Source organism: Phalaenopsis equestris, unplaced genomic scaffold (assembly GCF_001263595.1).
Source record: "Phalaenopsis equestris unplaced genomic scaffold, ASM126359v1 Scaffold000240, whole genome shotgun sequence".
Classification (NCBI taxonomy): domain Eukaryota; kingdom Viridiplantae; phylum Streptophyta; class Magnoliopsida; order Asparagales; family Orchidaceae; genus Phalaenopsis; species Phalaenopsis equestris.
Window position 1 is genome coordinate 732,872 of NW_018164682.1, and position 25,625 is coordinate 758,496.

A 25,625-nucleotide genomic window follows, 5' to 3' on the forward strand; every position below is an offset into this window, starting at 1 on the left:
CCCGATCAGAATGACGAATAAATCCTTTGTGGGAGTGTCTCCAACTTTGTAGCTATACCTCCCTTTTCTTTCCACTTCAGTGGCTCCTTACCCCTTTGACAGGTATAAGACCCATCTCTACTTGTTATATCTATATAGGGTCATAGGATTTATAATTTCCTTTTTGACCTTAGGGCTACCAAGGTTCCCCTAGACCACACAATTCACAAATTTCTGACAAGGGATCTCCAGTTGTGTTGGATCAATTACCTTTACTAACACTGATAGATTTATGGTCCTAAAAACTTGGGATGATGGATCCATGGTAATCTACCGGGTTATTTTTAATCGATTAGGTTCACTCTACCTTTCATTTGCTACCCACTTTGAGCCATATCACTACCTTTTGCGATTTGTTGATGTCATTTCGTAGACCCCGATTGTGGACATGCCTCTGTCTATCTAAGATACGATGATTCACCCTCCACCCTTATAGCTTGGTTAAGCCTTGGAAGCATAGTGCGTACCCTATAAGTCAACCTAGATGTTTCATAGGCCTTGATTGTCAATGAGTAGCTACCCATTTGGGATGTGAGAGACTCACTCTCTACCCTGTGGCTTAGAGTCAGCTTTTGAATGTGTTAGGCTACTCCTATTAGATAACCAACATTTGTGACACCCTTTACTTGTCGTCACTTGAATGCAGGTAGGATTCCTTTAATCTAGAGTATTCTTGAACTTCTTTAAAAAAATAATTAACCAAATGGATACATTTCTTTGGAAGTTGCTCTTGACCCCAGAAAAATCAATCACATTTGTCTCTCTGGTAGTGGGTTGCTTTAATACGATCTTCTTCGCAGATATGTTCCAAACCATTTTCGATTCGATCTCATTTGGACTTACACGCTATTACACAAAGTTTACTTTAGGAACTCAATGTTCTTTCTCTTGTTTGCCTACCTTAGTCATATAACCTATCTTATTTCTAATTTTTCTCTTCACCTGATCATCCATAAGATCCAGAAGAAAGATTTACTTGGAAAAGAAATTATACGACGATAGAAAAGCCAATGAATGCTTAAGAAAAAGAGAAAAAGAATGAAAACTTGGTGTGAATAATTTGCATTAGTATAATAAGCGATGACATGCATTAATGGCGTGCACTGATTTTATAAACAGTAATGTGTGTTAAAAATGTGCATTGGTCGTATAATTGATATCAAACAACTGAGTTAGCAAACAATGATAATTAGGAGACAATAGTTTTGTGACTACATAGAAGTGTCAAAGATTTTTGTAATTGTGGATGGACATGTGGGCGGGTACGACGGGCAAACATGAGATGGAGGTTGGATGATAATAATTGATTATCAATGATTTTGCGATCATAATTGAGCGAATATTAGTGAAAAAAATTGAAAAACTATAAAAGTCAAGTGAGTTTTTACAGGCGACGAGTTTGAATAAGTAGAATGGTGATGGAGATCAAGAAAACATAGTGAAACATATGTAATTGACATTAATATAGCGAGGCAACAATTAAATAATAGGGGTTTCATGATGATTATCAAAAAACTGTAATTGGGCGATGGTGTTGTGAGTGTGGATGGTTAAGAAAGTTAGGCGTCGGTAATTGTGTGATCATATTAGAGCAATGTTGATTGGACAACTATAGATGGACAACACAAATCAAGCGACAAGTATCTGTGGTGATTAAACTTGTGGTTAGATGATAATGGTTTGAATGTGGCACCAACTCATGGATGGTGATATTATTATGAATGATGATCAAATGGTTGCAATATGATGATGTTAGTTTCACAGGGTATTATATTGGTGATAATTCATTTATAGTAGAATGCGGGAGCTAATTTGATAACAGTGATCAAGCAATGATGATTCGACAATGTCAATCGAGCGTTGACGACCTGATGGTGACAAATTGACGACGATGGTCAGTTGTTTGAGATGATTAGGTAGAAGTTATGGATCATGGTGACCTCAAAGCTCCAACCAATTTTTATTCCACGCCTAACTTCATTTATATTAAAGTGTGGATACAATTATAGATTTGAGAAGCGATCTCATCTATAAATATGACCATAATATGTGACACTCCATTGAACAAATAAAAGTGATTTCATTGATTGCATGATATTTTTTATCTATTTGAATGACTCAATAAGGTTAGGATAATATAATTTTGGATTCATTAGATTCATTTTTTTATAAATATTTGAGTTGATTATAAAGATGTAATATTTTAATTTTATTAATTTTTCAATTAAATTCTCATTAGTTTTATTATATTTAAATCATTTAATTTATGCTCATTGTGAGTCTAATTAGATTATTTTTTACAGCACTAGGCTCATCTCATCAAATTTATTAAAATCAGAATTCAACTGATCCTCAAATTATATTTGAAATATATATATATATATAATATAAAATCAACTCAAATTAGCCTAAAATTGCGTTCGAAGGAAAAGAAAGCGAAAAAATTGAAGAGATGTTTCGAGCGAGTTTGACTGGAATAACTCTAGCTCAAATTCAAAACCGTTGGCTGAAATCGACCGGATTTCACCTCAACCTCTCAACTGAGGAGCATTTATGCACGAACTTCTTCTGTAATGGTGACCCGACTCCTGTCCCGTATCCCCTTACACACACCGCCATCATGATTCACGCGAAAGAGAGAGAAAACATGGCAGCGACGATAACTTGCTCAGAGAACTCCCTCTGCTATAAGAAGAATGAACTTGCAAAGGATAGCATAAGTTCTCTTTGCTTGAATACCAGATGGGGTCGCTTATTCTCTCTTCAAGAATCCAAGCTCTAAGTTCGTTTCCACCTTCCCGTCTTCGCGGGATTCGTTGCTCCAAAGAAGACCTCAAAGGGCAGCGGGTCGCGGTGAGCTTCTCCATCCTACCGCATTTCCTGTTCTCGTTAACCAAATCCCTCGTGTTTATCTTGAGCTGTGCTGCTTGTTGTTTTTTCTCCATTGTTAGCTCCAAGGTTAAAAAAACGGAACCAGACATTGAAACTGAAGAATGAGATGTTCAAGGTTAATAGAAGGTTTAAAGTTCAATGATTAAATATAGAGTTTGACCGGCCACATTCATAGTTTGATCTAATTGACTAACTTGGCTCGAGCAAGCAGAATCCGCCGAAGTTTCTTAACTTTCAAGCTTTATAATTTAAATGATTAGGCTACATAGGGCACATTGTATAACATTGGAAGGGCAATGCAAAGAACTTTCCATCCCAATGTTATGCAACAAAAATTATGCATTCTATAAATTGTTTGGCCTTCGAAAGTTTAGAGAAAGCACTTATTTTGAAAACTTGAACATATATAATCTCTCAAATTACATGATCAACATTTACATTTTATTTGGAGTATTTAGGTACTAAATTTCATTCCATAACATTATGCATTTATGAACGTTCCAGTAGAGGTCATTTATGTTTAATACTGCTTTTCAAAACTTCATCTGCAACACTCATGCATAGTTTGACTCTTCTAAACAATGAAATGAAAGATGGTTTAGGTATCTGTCAAAAGAAATAATTGCTAAACAATTGCTGAAGAATGGCTCAATTAATACTTACCATTGTAGTTGATTTCTTTCTTTGTGTAACAGTGGTGAGAAAAATCTATAAATAATTCAAAGCAAATATCATTCACACCCTATATGAACTTTTGTGATTCTTCCAAATAAAATCTCTAGGTTTTAGTGTTATTGACGGAAAGGGAGAGCTAGAAAAAGTAATTTATCACCTTTTTTTCCTTATAATTTCTTTCCTCATTCTCAATTGCATGGATGTACAACTCAGCGATGTAATTGTGTTGCTGATTTGAGTTTCATACAACGTATTAAGTTGTGGCTTGAATTCAAAAATGAGTTGAGTTTGACTTGATTAAGCTTTATGAGCTCAAGCTCGACTTGATAGCTTAATTTTTTTTAGTAACTTGACTCCATTTTTCGTTAATGCTATTGCTTAGGTGCATCAATGTATAAACTTTTTGCATATAATTGTAATGTAAAATTTTAATGTCTTTTTTTCCTTTGCCAAAATGCTCTTAACAAGTTGGCTTGACAAGTCATTTAGATTAGCCAAGTTGAGCTCAAACTTGAGCTTGATATCATATGAGCTTTAACTAGTGATGGAACTCGGGGTTGCGAGCTCATAAATAAATTGAGTTTGAGCTGGCTCGTGAGTTGACTTACTGAATTACAATACATGTTTAAAATTCTATGTTTTATTCTGATTGAACGTTCTGGCCTCATTTTTAAAGGCCAGAGGTTATACCACCCAATGAAGAGACCAATCGAGAAGGAAATATCTTTTCTAACACGTACTAAATGTTTATGGGAGTATTTATGTGCTTTACACAATATTTCCTTGAAATTTATTGCATTTTTTGATTTTATGCAATTTATTTGGGATATCTCACAAGTCTTAATTTTGACAGGTTATTGGCCTAGGTATATCAGGAAAAGCTGCAACAAGGCTGGCACTTGCTAGAGGTGCTTCTGTTATTGGCATTGATAGGAATGAACAATTAATCCCTTTTGAAGTATGCTATATCTACTATTATAAAGTCTAAAGTATTTCTCTGCGAGTTTTGCCATGTCTGACATTGGTTGCATTGCGTTCTTTCAGAATGCGCCTGAAATGGGTGAATATGCAAATTTGCAAACAGTTCTTGGTGATTGTGACATTTCACAATTGGAAAATGCTGATAGGATTGTAGTTTCTCCTGGAGTTTCTCTCGAGGAGTATGCTATTTCAGCTTTGATGAACTCTGTAATCCTTACTAACCCGGGCTTAAATTTTGCACATTATGCCATCCATAGTTTTTATGTCAACACATGATGCCTCAAATTATGAATGCAGTCACGGTCTTGTACGTCAGTAGGAACTTCAGAGCTTTTAGATTGTTACATTTATGTCACCAACCCCAGCCTGCTACCACCCCTCTACCAAGACACAAACTTTCTTTCTCTTCCCATACTAGTCTATGTTCCATCTGTCTTTTTAGTGCAACTTGTGTTTTTTCATGCCATAGCACTTTCAGCTGCCCTTATTTTAATTTCAACCACCGTGTCTTTTATTTGGGTTATGTAGCTCATTCCTCGATATTCCCAAAATTTTTTGTAAAAAATAAACCATCAATTTTTTTTCTTCATTTGTTTGTTCAGTACATTGCTTTATAACCAATGACAATTTTTTCTCTCTATATTTTGAGGGAGGAAAAGAAATCCAACACTATATTATAGCACCTTTTTCTCCTTGTTCTCCATCCTATCTTTCGATATCCTCATTAGTACTGTAGAAAATAAAAGAATAAAGAAGGCTCTCAAGAATTTTTTTGTTCTTATTTTGTACTAGAGAAGCATAAAATTAAGTGTTGCTGAAATGAGAATGCTCATGTGGATTATCTGGGTTGGGGAGTAGATGTTTTATCAGATTTGGCTTATGTTAAAAAAGGCAGAGGTAGATCAAAAAAGACTTGGGCATGTTGTATAAAAAATTGATCTTAATTAATTAGAATTAAATAAAAATATGCAGTCAATATGACACAATGGAGAAAAAATGATTCATGTAGCTGACCCCACAATTGGATAAAGGCTTGTTGTTGTTGTTATTATTTTGTATTAAAGGTGAGGTATATATATATATATCTTCAAGAGGCATTACAAAATATTAATAAATTAAAAATGAAAAAAAAAATTCTCTGCATATTTGAATTTTAATGCTTTTTCTTTGTGATATTTTTTGACGAACCAAGTATACCTAATATTATTTTGCTTATGCATTTGTAATATGTTAATAATGCTAACTTTATTCTTTTGCAAATATGCAGGGGAAGAATGTAATGTCTGAGCTGGATTTTGCAGCAGAAATTTTACCCCCAAATGTCAAGGTTTTGGCTGTTTCAGGGACAAATGGAAAATCAACTGTTACATCTTTTGCTGGACAGGTAATTGTTTTTTGTTTTTTTTTTGGCGTCATTTTCAAGAAGTTAACTATCTTTTTTAGCCACCTAGGAAGATGTTGCATGTATTCATTGAATTCCTTATTGCCTATCTTCCGAGTTAAGATTTATGGGCTCTGAAAGGATCACCTGGGTTTTACTACTATTAAGAGAATGCTTCAGGATGAATTTTCAAGAGAGAGATTAAACTGTTGAGGAATATAACCAGAGATTTTCCATTGAGAATTTACTAAATGTTGTTGATGTTTACATGAGTTGACTTGAGTGATAATTGATCTCCCATTAGGGAAGTTTTAGTTTATTAGAAGATGAGTGCCGGCATAGTTCAAAATTCACTCACCCACCACTATCATAAGATGTTGATTTGATCCCTCTTTTGGAACAACAAAGTATAATTAGCTTAGCTTCTATCATATTCGGTTCACAATGACATAAATAAAATAATTAGAGATTAGTTTGTTATAATCAAGTTAGGTCATTGCTATTTATTTGTAGCTGTGGGGGTTGTTGGTTAATTTAATGCCTCTTGATTTATGGCTCTTTATCAACCGACATATTGGCTTGCTCAATCTCTTTGGTAGAATAACCTACTCAAGTGAGAGTGCTAGAGCTGGCTTAATTATATGTGGTAGCCCATTTTATATTGGTTGAATAACCTACTCAAATTACCTATCCGCTCAAAACTATGATAATAAATTTATTCCAAAATAGAAATTGTTGCTACTACACATTAAATATTTAACACTTAACAGCTAAAATTTATCGAAAATTTTATCTTGTCACTTAAAGGGGCAATGAACAATAGGGTATAGCGTCTTTAGAAAACCTGATCAAGAGCTTAAGCCATCTTAAAATGAGGGCAAATTGTTTGGGCGACATAATTATATAAAATCTAAATTATAAATTCTTATAGAAGAGCTAGATGTGAATTTTTGAAGCCAATAGATTTATGACGACTTTATTGGGGAACATTTTTCTTTACACCTTTAGTCAGTAAAATATAAGAGAGAGAGAGCGAGAGAGAGAGAGAGAGAGAAGGGTAAAGGTGGTAAAGCATTGATACAGCCTTCATGTTTGAAGCTGTAGCCTTACTAATGTAGGAGATTGCAGGGCCCAATTGTCTATTTTCCCTTTTTTTTTTCCCATGATTTATGTTTTCTTTTTATTGCTTTACAAAAGTATCCTCTTCAAGAAATTGTATCTCAAGAAAAAGTTAAGCTGCCTTGTTTTTCTATGCAGAACTTAGCTTGTTGAGCAATTTATACATATATTTGTGCAAATTACTCAACTTTTATCATTAATTTAGAAATTTGTTCGTCTGAAGTGGTTAAATAAGTTCATTCCTATAAGCCATGAAATTTCGGGGGTTTGTTCTGTTGACGTAGAAAGATTATCTTGCATTATATGATATGGTTGATCATTGTTGAATAGCTTTTTGCGATTATTAAGAGCAAAATTGATTTGAAATTCAAGAAAATTTATGCACCCTCCTATTGCAATTCCAAAACTTCATATTCAGGAAAGGACTACCTAAAAAATAATTTGCAGACTAGCTCATGTTTGATGATTTTATATATTTTGACTGGACCGCATTAGTTTAAAAATATCTACTCTATTAACTTTGCGTACTTTATCAACCTGTGTCTATGCAGATGCTTGAACATTTGGGCATTAAAGCCTTTGTTGGAGGGAACTTTGGGAAGCCACTCTCTGAGGCAGCTATATCGTATTTAAATTCATCTTCAGTAGAAGATATATATCAGGTAATTGATATTAGAATAATCTCTTCCCAATTTGAAGACACTACTGGAATTCTGTTCCATGAAAAATCTTTTTGATTGCCTTTAAATATAAAAATGTGATTGATCTGTGCTTCAAACATGTATAAACTTGAAGAAGTGATGAATAGTCGCAAAATGTTTAAACTCCAGCTGTTGACTCAGCATTGGATATTATCCCATTTTTATTTAAAGTTAAAGAAGTGATGAATATCTGACGCACTTTCAAATATTAAGACATTTTTGTCTCTTGGATTGCAAGCCATGCATTTTGATTCCACGCACAGTCTTATCAGCCAACCACTGTTCTTAGGATTTACTGTTGATAATAAACCTAAAAATTGATTGGATCGGATAGTTCTGTTGGATTGACTGTGCAAGATGATTATCCGAACCTATCTAAAATTTAGAGCTTGGGTTACCTTTGACTGCCAAAATTAGAATAGGTTGTTGGAACAAAAGGGGGTTTTTGTTGTTGAAGTTTCTACCTGGTTTGGTTACCCTGTTTTTTTTTAAAAAAGAAAAAAAAAAAAAAAAAAAAAAAAAAAAAAAATCCAAGACAAATAAGACATTAAGATTCTTATGGTTAGATCCTGGTGGGGAGAAGAATCACTCTACAGTTAGAGGCCTTATAGGTTTGCGTACTATGAGAAAAAAGCAATGAACGCCAGCTAAATGAAAATTGCACCCAAGAGATGCCTCTAATCTTTCGGTACAACCAAATGGAAAGCTTTTAATTCTCTTCTAAAGGCATAACCAAATATGAGATAGTTGTAAAGTAATGTAAAGTCATACAACAAATAAACCTTGTATTTGACATTTTTTTTTTGAAAATCCGAAAAATCTCAACTTGTTGTAACTTAACTGTAGGTTTTCACTGGCAGAATTGCCTGCCAAAATCACTATTTCTATAGCAAAATGTATCCACAAAATAAATTGAGCATTTATGTTTTTATGCCATGCCCCACATAATATTATGAAGCACCTCAAATGACATAATGAAATGGAAGATCCTATAAGTTACTCTTTGTCATGGCCCTTTCCTTTGCCACTTAACAGAAATATATGAGATGGAGCCTAAACATTTTTGACCTTATATCTATTTCAAATTACGAATTGAACAAACATGGAGGAAACGACAAGTGTTGAATGCAACATTGCACTAATTTGGTTTGCCTACCTTGTTCATTGTCAAAATCAACCAAAAACCATCTGTTCATAGAATGAACTTTCTCGATGCATCCAACGTATCAAAATTACTATGAGGAGATGTGATCAATTAAACAAGACAAAAACAATAGGTTCTGGATGTGATGAGTGTAAATTAGTCCTAAATTGTCTCTACTGTCCTTGAGATCACTCAACTGGCCTCCGTGTGCAAATTGTACTGCACTAGTGTGTTCGGAGGTCGAAAATTATCTTGGACAGTCATGCATATTGCCAGGTCTTTGTACTTAAGTCGGTGTCACACAAATTATGATGCATAAAATTTGAATAAAATATGGAAAAATGAGAAAATTTTTGCAAAGATGTTAAATTTAATATATTTATATGTTAGATTCACACCCAAGGAAATAGTTAGAATAATAGTAGATTTGTAGCACAAAAAACATAGAAAAAAATCCGAGAAATGTACCTTTTAATATCTAAGGCATTTCTTTCTAAAGTGATCACTCATATTTATAGCAATGTTGGCATAAAGTTATAATATGATGCATTAATTACACGCAAATCTCAAGAGATTCTTTCTATCCTTGCACATTATAATAATATTTTTTAATAATGTCTACTCTCGACTGCTGCTCCGTTCTTGGTGAATCGTGTTTCTTCGTGCCTCGTCTGCAAAAATCGAACATTTGTGCTTCGTTCTTCGTCGTTTCCTATTTCGTCAAGATACGTTGGCGTCGTCCCTCGTCGTTTTCTGTTTCCGCTTCTCCTTGTCACAGTCTTTCATCCCCTTTTGGAAGGATTGTTTCTTGTTCGCAACCCTCGGGCTCGAGCTGAATTCACAGGGGCTTCACAGAGGGGTTTCCTCTCCCGCTCCCCATTTTTGATTCGGTTTTTTCTCTCTGTTTGCTTTCTTCACTGTTCTTAACGCCGCGCCTCCATCTATTGAGGATGGCTTCAGACAGATCGTATGCTGCTGCCCTTGCGGGCGTCCACGCCTCACGTACACCTAAATCGTGTTCTTTCCCTCCTTTGTTTGAGTTGGTGGATGACATCAAGAAACCTGGTAGGAAGAAGGGGAAGCCTGACATCTTTTTTACAGAAGCCGAAGGTATTCAACTTGCTTCCTCCTGTCGACTGAATTTAGTCGGGAAATTTCTATATGACCGTCCCAAAATAAAGTTGATTCGTAAGGAATTTGAGCTTATGCACATTGTTAAAGAGTGCAAAATTAGATTGTTGGATGGAAGACACATTCTTATACAACTAAATGGATTACACACAATTATTTGCTAGAAGGATGATCTGGATTGATAACAGACAATTAAGTTTTTGAAATGGTCTGTGAATTTTGACCCACAGACGAAACCACCAATCATTCCGGTTTGGATTTGCCTCTCTGGTCTGAAATTTCATTGTTTTACTAAGTGTTGTACTCTATTGCCTCAACTTATGGTAAACAATTCAAAACGGACATTCTTACTTTTAATCTTTTCTGTCCATCTGAAGCCAGAGTACTTGTTAAAAGAGACATCACTTCATCCGCTTTTGAGGAAATTTGGTTGGACACACAACACCACAACACCATGAATATTGGTAAAAGGTAGTGATTGAGTCTTTTTCTTTCGTATTGTTCGAAGTCATTTGTTCAACCACTCTAGTTCTCAATGCCAACATCTACACACCCATCTCAGTCCAAAAAATCACAGTGCTCCGCCAGAGGCTGTGAATTCATCTTCTTCTGATCAGCTTCTAGTTTTTGACACTATTGATCATCAAAAGGATACCCCTGAAGATGTCACTATTCTTGCAGGCAATATGACAACCTTTCAGTCCCTAAACAATGTTGTAGCTTCCCCGCCTTTGGAATATACTAGCATGGGGGAGAAGGAGATTCTTCAGACCCCACCTGCCCTATAACCTATCACCGATATTACTTGTGACTGTGACAATACTTCTACTACTTCACTACCGCCTCATCAGGTCGAACAAGCTATTAATGTTACTGAGGCTCATGGAGATCATGATGTGCAACAGCCTACACCTGTCCGACCAACTTTAGAACAATTTATTGATCAGACAAGTCAATTATCGGATGAGGAATGACAAGTCTACACATCCAGGAGGAAGAAGAAAAATGAAAACCTACTTGAGCTCAAGAATATGATGGATGATACCTTGGTTACTTCGGACAATAATACTCACCTTACCAATTTGCTGGCCAACTCACTTCCGAGAACTAGAGGCAGAGTGAGGATTAAAGTGGGACGTCTCTAGCACTTTTGCACCCTTTTGTGGCTTTTTGATTTTTTATCTTTATGTATCTTTGCTTTATTTGAGATTTGTGTGCTGTATTGTCTGAGTTAGGCTTTCTTGTAGGCCCTCTCATACAATCTTTTTGTATCTTTTTCGCTTTAATATATTAGCCATTGGGTTTTTTTCTAATATATATATATATTGAAAACTCAAAGGCTAATATATTAAATGGAAAGAAAGATGCAGATACAATGTGTGGGAGGGCCCAAGCATGACACTCTACCCACACAATAACCACACATGGTTTTAAAACTAGAAAATACAGAAGGTACATGAGAGACTTAAAAAAAAGCCTAAAAGTGCCAAAAAACAAAGTTATCAGGTGGCTGGAGAGCGACCCAATTTGGTCTTGCCTCTGCCCCCAGTTTTAGAGAAGGTAGGGAAGAAGTCAGCTAGTAAATTGGTAAGATGAGTGTCATTGCAAATAGTAACCAATGTATCATCCAATAAGTTCTCTAGCTCGAGTCGGCCTCCATTCTTCTCTTCCTTCTGAAATAGACCTGTCATTCTTTCTCCGAAGATTGACTCATCTGATCTTGGTCTAAAGTGTGCTGGACATGTGAAGGTTGTTGAACATTAGAAGCAACTACATGTTGTACCAGTTGTTCTTTAATCGGATTAAATGAACACTCTCCTGTGTCTTGGCATGTAAGTGAGTCGTCTTCAATAACAGTGGGTGGTATAAGCACAACTGGATCTGTAGCTTTAGTATGATATTTTTCGTCAAAAACTGCGGTGTTGGAAAGAGGATCGGGTTGCATCTTCTCAACAGGGATGATAGGTGACTAATCTTTAGCGATATCCAACCTTAGATGGGGATACAAACGATAGCAAATAGTAGAACTATGACCAAACATACTGCAATGAGAGCAATAAGTAGGGTGTGGTTCTATTTCAACCTTTTGCCAATTTCCGTTGTGAGTTGTTCCAATCCATACCTCATCCAGAGCTGGTTGGGTGATATCTATCTCAACTAATACACAAACTACAGAGGGTCTGGTGACAACAAGCGTATGACTATCAACCTTGAGACGCTTACTGTAAGCTGTTGCTAATGAGTAGAAAATTTTCAAGTTTAACAGATGCAATTTTAACCCGGGAAATTTTATTCAAACTGGAATGATAGGGGATTTCGCTTTAGGATCAAAATCAACAGTCCACTTCAGAATTTTCATATAACGGTTGTCAATCTTGATAACTTTCTGAGAAAAAATTCGAGTGTAATCGACATCGTCAGATAACTGAATCAGTATGTGTCGATCATCAAGTAAACCAATATTCCAACTGCCCAACAGCTTCATAGCATCAAATTCTTTTCGAATGATCTCAAGTTTTGGGTGGCCATAAAGAAATTTTTCCACTAGAGCAAAACGCCAAAAAGATGCGAGAGTACTGGTTTCAACCTCTGTGAGAATAAAAACAGACTTCCCATTTTTTTTCTCAGTCTTTTAATGAAGGTATGATCCCCACCACCTTCAAGAGCATTTGTGGAAAGATTGTGGAACATTGCAAGATTTACCCATACGAATACCAGTCTCTGAATCTAAAAGAGGAGCACTAGTACAAATAGAGAGGCCTCCCACAACTGCAGTGGCATAGGAACGTGTCCATGCCATCTCCGCCTACAATCTGTCAGGCAGGAAGCGAGGACGTCGTCTGGATAAAGAAGTGCGAAGGTGTGGTCGGGAAATGGTTGTCGTCTGGAAGGAAAGCAAAATCGCGTCGCTTGAGGAAAGTAGAAGTGATGTCGTTTGGAAGCTGCAAAGCTCGCACGAGGCGTCTTCAAAACCGTGGAAGACGTCGTCCAGCCTTGATTCCTTCAGTTCCGTTCCAACCCGACGACGAAGGGCTCTATCGGTTTCGTCATCTATATTGTGAAAAGCCCAAGGACTGATTTTATTGAAATAGAAAAGATACATAAAGGTTGTATGAGAGGGTCCAGTAGAGACACCTTACCCATACTATACCAAGTACATTACTACCTCAACAAACGATATATATATTAGTAATTTTTATTATAATGGTGTGTTTTATGCGTGTTCGTGTCATATTTTTTTTAATAATAGAAGCATCTTGTGTCCGTATCCACGCAACATTGGCAGCCACGTAACATGGCAACCAACCCTCGTTCTCTTGCGTCCCAGTTCGCAGGAGAAAATCCTCACTTTCTTCTTGTGTTTTCAACTCTTGCCTTTCTCTCTTTGTTCATAGGTCATGTGCAACAACCTTCCCACTAGCGCTCACAATTGCTTCGCCTCCTCAACCTGAGCGTCACATGCTCTTTGCCCGAGAACTAGCTCGAATCCTTCAACTATTGCACCTATCTATTCCATGTTCGAACCTCATGCGACTTTTCTCACTGACATGCCTTTGTCCTTGCTTTATTGAAGTAAAGCCCATCTTCAACTTCTTCCCCATATGGCATAGCAACTGTCCCTATGCTCCTAGCCCCATGCCTGTTCCCTCACCGAGTTCAGCCTGTTGCGGGCAGCTCCCTACCCAATCTCAACTCCTTGACAAGAACCCCTCGCACCTTCTCTCTCGACCCCTATATGACCTCTCTTCTATGTATGAGCTCACCGTCAACCTCCCCTCCTCCAGGCAAACAATTGTTGTAGGTGTCACTGACAACCATCCCAAAATCCAAGCTATGATCTTTGTTTCCAGCCAAGTACAGATCATAGATGAAAATGCCAGTCTTAACAACAATGGCACCTACAAGGTACGATTGATGATGAGATACTAGAGAAGGTTGTGCATAATCTCAATATGGCTTCAACTCCATATTTTCTCCATCCCATGAAAGATGCAAAAGAAGAACAAATGGATTAGGATCCTTGCAATTCAATGGCGGAACCATATATCCCCTTGAATTTTAGAATTCTGTTAATAAAGGGGACTAATTGGGTCATTCACCCCCTAAAAAATATTTGATTTTTCCCGCATGCCCCTTTCTGCACGCTCCACCTTGTAACGCATGAGTAGTGGACTCCTGCTTCCACTAACAACTCACACAACCCAATAAATTTATTTATTTTTAAGCACAAGAAGCAAACTAACATTTTTGAAATAAGAAAAATATCATTATTATATTAAAACATAGCAGACTTAAAATTTCACTTTACTAAAACAAACATTCTCAAGTTGTTCTAAACGGTCACAAAATTGTTTTAAGCTTTACAATTTAAACAACAAAAGTAATATATTATTTTAAGTTGTGGGACTAAAGAAAAGTACAATCACGACAACTCAATTTTCTGTATACCTTATTTTTTATTTTTTGGGGCATTTTCATGCATACCACCCAATTTCTATATTTTTACATTTCTAAAACCTAAATTTTTGTATTTTACATTTATATACCCAAATCTTTCATATCGCTCGTCCTTGCTCTGCCACGCTTTGATGCTCCACTTGGATCACTCGCCTCTCTAACATGCCTGTTTAAGGGTATGTTTGGGGGCACAATTGGACAGCTTCGCGGTACCCCACAACCGAGATCTACTATTTGAGGGTGTGGCAGAGCAACTTCGCGGTCGCTGCAGGGAGGAATTTGACAAAAAGCGGGCCGCAGGATCGACCCCGTTGCTCGCGTTCCGCGACTCCGTTTTACCCAATTGCCCCTTCGTTCGCGTTGTTCGTTCGCTCGTTTGTCTTCTCTCCTTTCGTTCCTCTTCTCTAACAGTCTGGCTCCACGCGGGTGCCTTGCTAGGAGAAAGTTAGCCCCGTGAACCTTGGCGTCACACTCTTAGCACAAGCTTGTCTAATCTGATAAGCAGTACATCCTCGCTGCCCGATCGCATAGCTCACACCCCTTCATCTCTCAGCCTCGATTACCTCTGTCGATCTCTCGATTGTGCCGATTTGGCTGGATGGGAAAAACAGCTCAAGGAGGAATTTGTTGCGGTTAATATCTTCTCAAGTTATTGTTCTTTTCTTCTGCGTATTATTAGATCTTAAAGGAACTTAAGGACCGCTCTAGTAATTGATATTTTTAGTTTTATGGTTTTGGTTAAAAAAATAGGTAGAGGAGGAACTTAAGGAACTTATGGAAGCAATTATGCATGTAAATGTTAATGTTTAGGTGTTATGCATGAAAATACACAATTAATTGCGTCGTATGCATGTAAATGCCCCTTTTTTCCTTATCTAGATCATCGATCCTAATCAATGGTCTTTCCTGAACAATAGATTCACATGGTGTTGCTTAATTTAGCTCATCATTATTTTGAACATATTTGTAAACTTCAAATAAATTTATCATTTTTTTCTAATTTCTGCTTCTGAATTATTAAATAAGTGTGTGTCACAGTTATGTTACATACAAATTTATTGAACATGGGCAAAATGATCAATTTTCCAGAAACAACTATCCCACAACTATTTTCACACAGCTGCAACAAATAGACATTCAACTTTCTTGTAGTAGCTTCCCCGCAGCAGCTTCCTGGGGCAGCGCAGCTGCAGCTGAAAAACTGAGAAGCTGCAGCTGTGCCAAACAGAGCCTAAGACTCGCTCTACTTGGCCTCGTTCTAACGTTCCGCTCAACCTCTCATCATGTTTGCACGCTAAATTGTTTTTGTTGTTATTAAATTTACAATGATTTTATTTTTTATTATTTTTTAATTATAAATGATTTTTTATTGGATTTCTTATAGCGTTGACATGCCAGAATTTTAGCCTATTTAAACTTCTATGTAGGTTTATCAAGTGATTTCAATCAAGGGACCACCGAAATCTATATCTTTCTATCTAAATAGTGAAGTGTGACAAAAATTAAATTTATTAATGTAATAAAATTGCGCCCCTACTCCCAACCCCTTTAGCATGAAAAGTCACAACATAGAAAGCCTGTTATGCAATGGTCGTGGAATCCGCCATGTTTAATAGCCTTTCTCTGTTATCTACACTGTTTCTTAGAGGTGTGAGTAAGATAACTCTGTGCAACATTTCTATGAAGATGAAATTAGAGAGTTCGATCTTAAATGGTGGATGGGTGTTTCCAACAACTTTGATTGTAAAGAGACTCATTGTAGATATGTTGAAACTTCTTAAAGTGAAGAAGTTTGGTTTGGAGTTATTGGATCAAAGTTGTCTTGAGTTGGCAGTGATATCCAAGAAGTGTTGATTTGTACTTGATGACATTTGGGAGGAATAAGAGGAGCAGACAAAAGTAAGTGGGAAAGATGCGATATTCATAAATATTAAAAAAAAAAAAAAATACTTGTGTTTGTTATTCCAACATGATAAAAATTTTTGTGCTCGCACATTCTGCTTTGTGCATGTACAAAAGCCCCATGCATGCTTTTTAACCGTGGTGGGTTTAAGACTAGTGCACGTAATGTTGATTCAGTGAGAGTATTTTGTTATATATGTTGTTAAATGCGGATCTATGAACATTTTTGTTTGAGTGATGGGTTAAACATTCTTGGGTATTATGCTGATACAATGGACACATGTAAATTTTTTTTTAATGCAGAAACATGAAGCCTCGTGTATATTTTATTCTAAGTTGTGGGTTTAAGGACCCTCAAGCTGTGTTACAAAATCAATCATGCAGTTTTTTTAAGAGTGGTGGGGATGCCTAAAACTTTAAATGCAACCCCCTTAAGTGGGTTAGGCTGCTAAAAATGGGTTGAATGAACTCAAACAACAATACTTAAAAGACCCTGTTGAACACTAATATAATATTTAAAAGACAAAAATGTAAAATTAAAGAAAAAAATGGATGATTGAAACTTCATGACGCGGGTGTCTCCCGCAACTTGGACCAACGCGACATCCACGTTGCGCAAACGACACAGAGCCGAACCGAGCGACTCCTCTTTTGATTCTTTTAATTTTCAACACGTTTCCTTTTTTTCATTCCTTTCTAATCTTTTCATATAAATGTTTTATTAGGGTTTGAATTCTTAGCTTTTGTCATGTATTCTGTCGGGACACTAGTTGGTGTCTTCGGTTTCCCTTTCTAGGCCTGTATCCAAGGGTGAGTGGTGCTCTGACTGTATCACGTTCCAAGGCGGTGACTATCCTCGTCATTTCCTTGCTTTGCAGCCGTCGTCTTACCTGTTGCAACCGCCCTGGAGAATAGTGTCTATGCTGTTCCTGCAGACCCCACTCTGTTCTATTGCCCTTCCCAACCGCTATCACCTTAATGCTGCCTGCCATCTAACCCCCAAATAAAATTGTACATCAATACCTAGCCTAAGGGCAAATTTGCCTTTTGTGAGTTTAAGGGCAATTTAGACTTTTATTATTATTATTGTTAGATATAAATTGACTTATAATGTTTAGGTTTGGAGTATGCATGAAAATTGAGTTGTGATTCTTAATTTTAGGGTTTGGGAGAAATTTCCTACCTCTTGAATTGTAGGAACTGGGAGAGATCGCCTATCTCTCGAATTGTAGGTGCTCATTGTAATGTCCTGTTCTGTAACCGGGGGAGAGGAAACGAGAAAAATCTAGGGGAGTGAAAGCGAGGAGTCGAGTAAAGGGGAGATGAATTTAGAAGGTCAAGTAGCCAAAGAAATGGGAGATGACTTGAAAGGATCGGAAGGTGAAGATGTAAGTTCGCCTATATAAATGATAAAAGAAGACTTACTTGTAAAGTCGAAAGAAGAGGGCTCCGTGATCATTTTGGATTTATGCCTTTGGATTTATGCCGCGCCGCGCAAGTCTACTATGGAAGCTATACATTTATTGAGAGGTTTGATGGAGAAATTTAGAGAGAGTAAAGAGGATCTACATATGTTGTTTATTGATTTAGGAAACGATTACGATAAAGTTCCAAGAGAAGTTTTTTGGAGAGTTCTAAAAAAGAAAGGTGTTGATATAACATATGCAAGTCATTAAAGATATATACACCAGAGCAGCTACTTGTTCGAGCAGAAGGTGGATTGACCAATTATTTTTCAATTTCAGTTGGATTATATAGGGTATCAATTTCAAGCCCATTTCTTTTTGCTTTAGTTGCGAATGCTATTACTAGACATTTATTGAAGGATGTAACTTTGTGTATGCTTTTTACTAATGATATTCTTCTTGTAGATAAGACTAGAGAAATAGTTCAGAAAAAAAAACTTGAATTATAGAGAGAGTCGTCTTAGATGGTTTGATAGCATAAATGTCGAGCATCTGATGATCCGGTTAGGAGAGTAGATGTTTTAGATTCAACTTATGTTAAGAAAGGTAGGGGTAGACCTAAAAGACCTAGGCATGTTGTATAAAAATAATTTTACTTTGTTAGAACTAAATGAAAATATGACGCTCAATAGGACACTGGAGAAAAAGGATTCATGTTGCCGACCTCACTTAGTGTGATAAAGATCATTGTTGCTGTTGTTGTATCATAAAAATTGTAATTATTTCATCAAATAAAAATATATAATTTATTTTTTATATTAATAGTAAAAAATTAAGAAAATAAAATATTAAGTAATATTCATTTTAAATTAATTAAACTCAAGTCGGGCAACCTGAGTCTCGTCGCTTGGCCTGAGCTTTTTCTCCATGCTAAAGCATCCAAATTAGAACGCCGTTCTTCCTTGTTGACGACCTCTCGTAACATCAATCATCTTCGGCTATACACATCATCATTGACATTGAAATTGAATCGACAAAATAGAGGTAATCTATTTTATTGTTTGCCTTTTTCATATTTTTCAGATATTGAGTTAATGCATTACGAGACTTCATAAAATGGATGATCAAGTCATCTTGAGTCTGATATAAATACATCGTTGTTTATCATATTGTAAGCTGCATTATTTTTATTCAATTTGATCTTCATGAAATATTACTCGTTATTGATGATATTTTAAAATTCATAAATTATATAATTTTAATATGCCACTTGTGTTATTTTAGAACTTATTAAGGAAATTCATTATGTCAAAGAAATGAAATTTAGAGAGAATATGATGTAATGATTTTATTAGTTATTTATATTTTGCATCTTATGATTGAAATTTTAGAAGATTATAAATGACATTTGTTAAATATTGTAAAGAAAACCACAAGATATCTTGAATACATTACATTTAACAACTACAATTCAATGGCTTCTTCAAATTTTAAGAAAATTTGGATAACGTTTCTTGTTCCAGTGAGTGAAATTATTTTGTAAAAAATGGGATATACATATTCTAGATATAAATGTTTTTTAATCTGAAAGTCGAAGTCACTCTTGTCATTAAAAATACATTATCACTATAAAATATCATTATATAGTTGATATTTTTATAGTTTTTTTAGATGCAAAACTATAAGAGATGAATAATATATTTTAAGAATACATTATAGGATTATTGATTGTTTGTTTTGTGTTGGATCTTTAAGATGGGTATTGATCATTCAAATTTAATGATATTTGTCAAAATTTTAATGATTTTTTATCCTAAAGATTTTACGAATACAAAAATGATTTAATTAGAGTATTTTAGAATTCCAATTTTTTATGTCCAGTCACAAATACTTGATTATTAATTAGATTGACCTTAACACTTCCTATTTCAATAATGATAGTTGAAGGTGCATTTTCAAATATGAAAATAATCAAGATAAGATCACATAAATGATTTTCTTGTGAGTTATTTGATATGATACATTAAAAGAATTTTAAAGTAAGTTTTAATGCAGTATCATTGATTGATGATTTCAATGTAATGGAAAAAATATTGGACTCAATATAAATTGCATAATCAAAATGACTAGATCAAATGAAATATTTTTTATTTTATAAGTTATGCTTAGCTATTTCTTATTTTTATTTATTTATTTATTTTAAATTATAAAAATTTAATTTTGATTTATTGATTTTTGATTTTGCTGGAATCTGACGAGCTTCAGTGGAGAATCTGCATATGTAGCCCTTGAGTAATTCTCCCTCATTCTGGCGAATTCCTAAGAGATGGGACAAATCTTCGGTGATTCTTCTGTTTGCTATGAACTGCGCGAATAGTTTGACAAGCTTATTGACGATGTTGATAGTGCCCCTTAGGAGGGAGTAAAACCAGGTGCGAGCTTGACTCTTGAGAGTGATAGGGAACACTTGATAAGCATCAGGAGTACGCTGAATGTGCATAATAGTTCGATAGTGGTCAACGCGCTGATAGGGGTCAGCTACCCCTTCATAGGAATTAATGTTTGGGAGCTTGAAACATACTGTGGTCGGGTGTTGGAGGACTGCCTCAACCAATTGTGACGGGTCTTGAAATTTGCGACTGGTAGAGAAATGATCCCTATCACCCAGAGGGAACTCTTGTCAAACCATATACCATAGCACAACATAGATCAATTTTTTAGGAGGGACAATGAGATGCGGTTGGGCCAAGTATCTCGTGAGCACCGAAGGGTTATCAGTCGATCTAGTTGTGTGGGACGGATGAGTGTAGTTGTGTGGGACGGATGAGTGTGACTCACAGTATTTGAGAGGCCGACATCCTGCAGAGGAAGGGCTCCATCGTCGGGAGAGAGCTTGCTATGAGTGTGCTTAAGTGGGGCATTTCTTGTCGGGTGGCTGTGCGAGCATAAACTGCCGAGCCATGAGTAGGAGTTGAAGGATCTCATTTTGTGATTCAATCCTACACACTCAATCCTTCAGAGATGGACCTGAGGACCTTTGGCTAGCTGGATAACCGCTTCCAAGGTGGGAAGCGGTAGAGGCTTGACATCCTTGGCTCCGTGACGGTCCTCTGGAATGATAGGTGCTGGCGCGTGATACTCCGTTGTTGCGAGTATTACGTTGAGTGACCATTCAACAAGTTTTGTAAGTCCTTTGGTGGTGGGATTGCTGTTCTCACAGAAGACGCCAAACTAATGGATGCTCGAAAATCCACAGTGTTAGAGTAATTATTTAGCTTCTTAGCATTGCACGAAAATCGAACTCGCACTCGGGCAATTAAAGTGACAATTAGAGACATTAGAATTTCTTACATGGGAATCCAAAAGGGAAAAAATCACGGTGCCTACTACAATAAGAAATAATCCACTATAGCCTGATGAGTACATGTACATGCCATTGTCCTACATGCGAGAAAGGCCACACGATTACAGTGTTTGTATGCAGGATTGGTTGCACAATGGTCGACAACAGTTGCAGTTGTCGAAATGTCGGTATACCTATTTTGAAGTGCGTTGTTGTGTGGTGTTTAGAACAATGTGTTGCTTCGTAGAATGCTCCGCTGCTTCTAGACCTTGGACGCTACTATGCGCTGTTTCTTTACGCACAACCTTGGTCGCTACTCTTCACATTGCATTGTTACTCAGCAAGGTGTTTTGTAGCATTGGTCATTGTTCAACGACATACTTTATCAATCTGCAACGTACGTTGGGATTCCATAAGGGGCTTCGTTGCAACGAGCAGGGGGCGACCGACGGTCCAGGAGCGGGAAAATTTTGCTGGATCTTTGGTATGAAACATTGGCCTTTAGCTTTTTCTCCCAATTCTCCAAGCTCAGGTCTTAGTTTTTTTTCATGAAGTGGGTAGGGCTATATTAATAGATTCTAGGAAAGGCCTCCTGACAAATAATGAAAGAATTCAGATCACTCTATCAGATAACCCAAATATATCCCTTTGTTCGAATGACGTTCAATGGACATTTGAGTGCCTTAATAGTGTCAGAATTGAATGTTCTTGGGCACGTTGGATTTATCTCATCGGGACACTCATTTGATTGTAAGCTTGTTAGCTTTAGAATCCATTTGATCTTCCAAGTGGGCATCAAAAGCTTCAAAAAATGATTTAACGGCTCGATCTGTGCTTGATTTGACTCAAATTGACCCTACTTTGGTGTCATTGGGGTTGTCTCGTCGAGCCGGTCAGTTTGAATGTTAGTTTGTCGAAATTGGAGTTTTGGATGAATTTTTATTGAAGTTTGAACGTTGCTTATTAAAAATTGCTCTAAGATTCATGTCACATCTTGAGATTCATGCCGAATGATGAAAATATGTTGATGGAATATCAAATTCAATTTGAATTGCTGAGGTTTAATCTGGCAACAAGTAATTGTGCTAAGGCTATTGGTGATGGTGAACTCTGGGAGTTTTTGATCCCTCTGGACTCTTGATTTAATATTGAGTTCGGTCAGATGCAAATCCTTTTGTTGAAATGCTTATGATGTTGGAATGAGTCCGCTGAAGTTTGGTTGAAATGAGTTAAAAGTCTAAGATGCTCCCTGAGACTTGTCCCAGTGTCTATTTATCGAAAAGTTGGGATTTGGAATAAAGTTCAAATGAGTCCTACCAAGTTGTTATATTGATGCTGCTCCTCTCTATATGATGTAATAGCATTGCAAAATAATTTATGTGTAAGCTGAGGTTGGGTTGCTTTTGTTCTTCTTTGAAATTTGATTATTGGTATTTGCAATTTGCCTTGTACTTTTGGGCACAATTACATAAGAAAAAGCTACACAATAAGGCATTTCTGAGATTTTGTGTTCTGCTTGAGCTAATTCTTGCAATTAACGATATTTAACAGGTTGCTGTGGTCGAGGTTAGCAGCTATCAGATGGAAATACCAAGCAAGTACTTTTGTCCTTCTGTAAGTGATCTAGTAGGCCCTGTTGTGCTGTTTACATTATTCAAACCATAAATGTTCAAGTGTTATTCACTAATTCTATTAAAATGTTCATAGGTTGCAGTGATTCTAAACCTCACGCCTGATCATCTAGATAGGCACAAGAGTATGCAAAATTATGCTGATATAAAATGCAATCTATTTTCCCATATGAAGGCCAGCAAGCTTGCACTTCTCCCAATTGGTATGACCATGCTTATCTTATAATTCGAAAATTTTTTTTTGGAAAAAATAGATTGGGCATGTTCACAGAGAAAAAAAAAAAATTGGTTTGCTTTTGTCAATTTATTCAGCCGTGGATTCAAATATGCTAATTTATCTTACAACCTGAATCGAGTTGCTTGCTTGAGCAATTTTGAGGTGCCAAATTGTGAAAATATGATTTTTTTTTTCTTGTAGTACATTTATATCATGAATGAAATCAATATGGAATTATTGGAATAGATGTTTGCACACATTCAGCTGTGGTTGACTTAACTGGCAGAGCTGACCCCTATCATTTTGGCCAACCTGTACTTTAATGCGTTCGAATCTAGTTAAGCACTGCATTGAATCAGTGAAATTTCTGATTTGATCATGCCAGAACCATATTTTTTATACTATGGTCAGTCTAGAAAACAAAACTTTACCCTGAATGCGAGATTCACTCAGGATTCCTGATTGTGTTAGATTTTGAATTAAAAACAGAAGCCTAATCTAACTATTCTTTTCTGTTGCTGAAACTGTCCAATGCATAGACTGCAGTAGTTTTCTACAGGCAACTTTAATAAAAGGTCTGTACTGCAATCTTCTGCAGCTGTAATTCGATTTTCTTCTTTTGGAGAAACTGTTTTTGCAGATGCAGAAAACCGGACTTTTTTCTGGTACAAAAAACTGTAGTTGAAGACAACTTTTTCCACAGAAAACTGCATTCACAAGAAAATTACTTCTCTTAATTTTTTTTTGATTTCTCAAATTATTTTTCTTTTTAATATTCTTCTCAGATGTTTTTCAGTCATCTTCCTTTCTAGATCATTTTATATCTTGTTATTTTTCCTTTTTCTCTTTTCCTCTCCATCTCACTTAACTCATTTTTTTGCCATAAATTCACAACTCGCTCTCTCTTCACATTGAGAGGATTCAGTCCTCTTTATTTTCTCTTTGAGAATCGGACTAGGTACGCTTTCCCTTTTATTTCTCTCCCAAAACATTCCATGCCATGTATTTGGAGGTTCATATGGGGTGGTGCTTGTCTAAAGGGTTAGATGTTTCCTTCTCAATCAAGTCTCGATTATAATTTGCTAGGAAATACTACGATGGCATTTACAACTTTCATGAAGCTAATTTTTTAAATTGCCTTTAATTTGTATAATTTGATTAGACTTTAAAAGCACTGCACCTACTACACATGGTACTTTTGTCAATTAAAATTAGGGAAAAATGAAGTAAGATAATGATAATTATTTTAGAGTAGCTATATATTACGATTAAAACTCAAATGAAATACATAGATTTTATGCCTTGGTAGGACAATGAGTCGCCCAAAAGATATTGTCATTGGTTTATTTGCTAAACTCTTAGTTAAGTGATCAGTATGTGAGCTCTAAAGGAGATCCTAGGTTTTGCTAATTTTGCTAACCAACAAAAGAGTAAATTTAGAAGTTAAACTAAGTTTCAAATGAGGCACTACCTAAATTTTTTTTCCTTGTGCAAGGATTGTATGTTTCTAGTTTGAGGCTTTTCATTGGGCGTCACCCTCATGATTAATTCTCTCTCTTGACCGCCTCAGAGAACTATTAATTTAGGCTAGTCATAAGACCCTGCAATCATGGTTCAATGAAACATCCACACATACATTTTAACCTACTAAGATGTTGGATATAGTGATGCTTACATGCTTAGAAAAGTTGGTGGAGAGAATGATGACAAACTTGCATTGATCCCTTAATTTCGTCGTGGTGACTTTGCTACCATAGCCTAATTTGGATAGTTAAATGATTAGTTTTCTAATCCTTGACCTCAAGATCATTGTTAGTAGTTATGAGTTACATTATCAAATGAGATCTTAAAGAGTATATGATTGGAAAGCCTTCATTGGCTAACCTTAGATAATTTAAGCCTTTGTTCTCTATCTGATGTGTAAGATGTCAAAACTTGGTATGGGAGTAAAATTCTCAAGAAGGGACAAACAGTTGGATTGTGAAATTTAAATTTAGGCTTTGTTTGACATAATTGTGGATTATTTATAATCTGCTGATAAGCAGATTATTCTGATAATCTGCAGATTATCAAAATAATCTAGTTTGCTGTTTGGGGCAGCTTATTCAGACTAACTTATTGATGGTTAAATGATATTCCTGCCCGTCTGATAAAACTGTTTGAGGCAGCTTATTCAGAATAGCTTATTGGTAGAAAAGAAACATATAGTGCAGAAACATACGATAATGACAGAGATCTTCCAAAAGATATCATACAGTTATGACATCCTAATGAGTACCAGAAGAAGTAAAAAAAGTACAAATATAAGTACAACAACAAGGAGAAATATTAAAATATTTAACTTAAGACTCTGACTACGTCCGGTCCTCAACTGCATTGGCAGTCTGAGAAAACATCGGATTCACATGACTGCTGGCATGAGTACTGGCAGTGTAATATGTGGGACTATCAGCCTACCGGAAGAAACCGCAACGAGCTGAAACACCTCTGGCACAATCATAGAACTACCTCTCAACGTTATGAGCCTTACGTGACGTTAGCAACGGAGACGGTAGTCCACAATAACACAAAATTCCTCTGTCTGTACCTGATATCTGTCTGTACC

General features: G+C 36.1%; 1 protein-coding gene across 1 annotated transcript in view; it reads left to right on the plus strand.

Annotated features, from left to right (window-relative positions):
• Window positions 1-2,476: 2,476 nt before the first annotated feature.
• The window catches only part of LOC110023984 (UDP-N-acetylmuramoylalanine--D-glutamate ligase-like), a 65,071-nt gene continuing 41,922 nt past the window's right edge, over window positions 2,477-25,625 (plus strand). Inside the window, exons 1-7 of the mRNA XM_020723665.1 lie at window positions 2,477-2,892; window positions 4,460-4,564; window positions 4,651-4,794; window positions 5,855-5,971; window positions 7,639-7,749; window positions 22,724-22,786; window positions 22,880-23,006. Of these exons, the coding sequence (XP_020579324.1) occupies window positions 2,782-2,892; window positions 4,460-4,564; window positions 4,651-4,794; window positions 5,855-5,971; window positions 7,639-7,749; window positions 22,724-22,786; window positions 22,880-23,006 (778 nt within the window). The 5' untranslated portion in view covers window positions 2,477-2,781. The remainder of the gene's footprint in view (window positions 2,893-4,459; window positions 4,565-4,650; window positions 4,795-5,854; window positions 5,972-7,638; window positions 7,750-22,723; window positions 22,787-22,879; window positions 23,007-25,625) is intronic.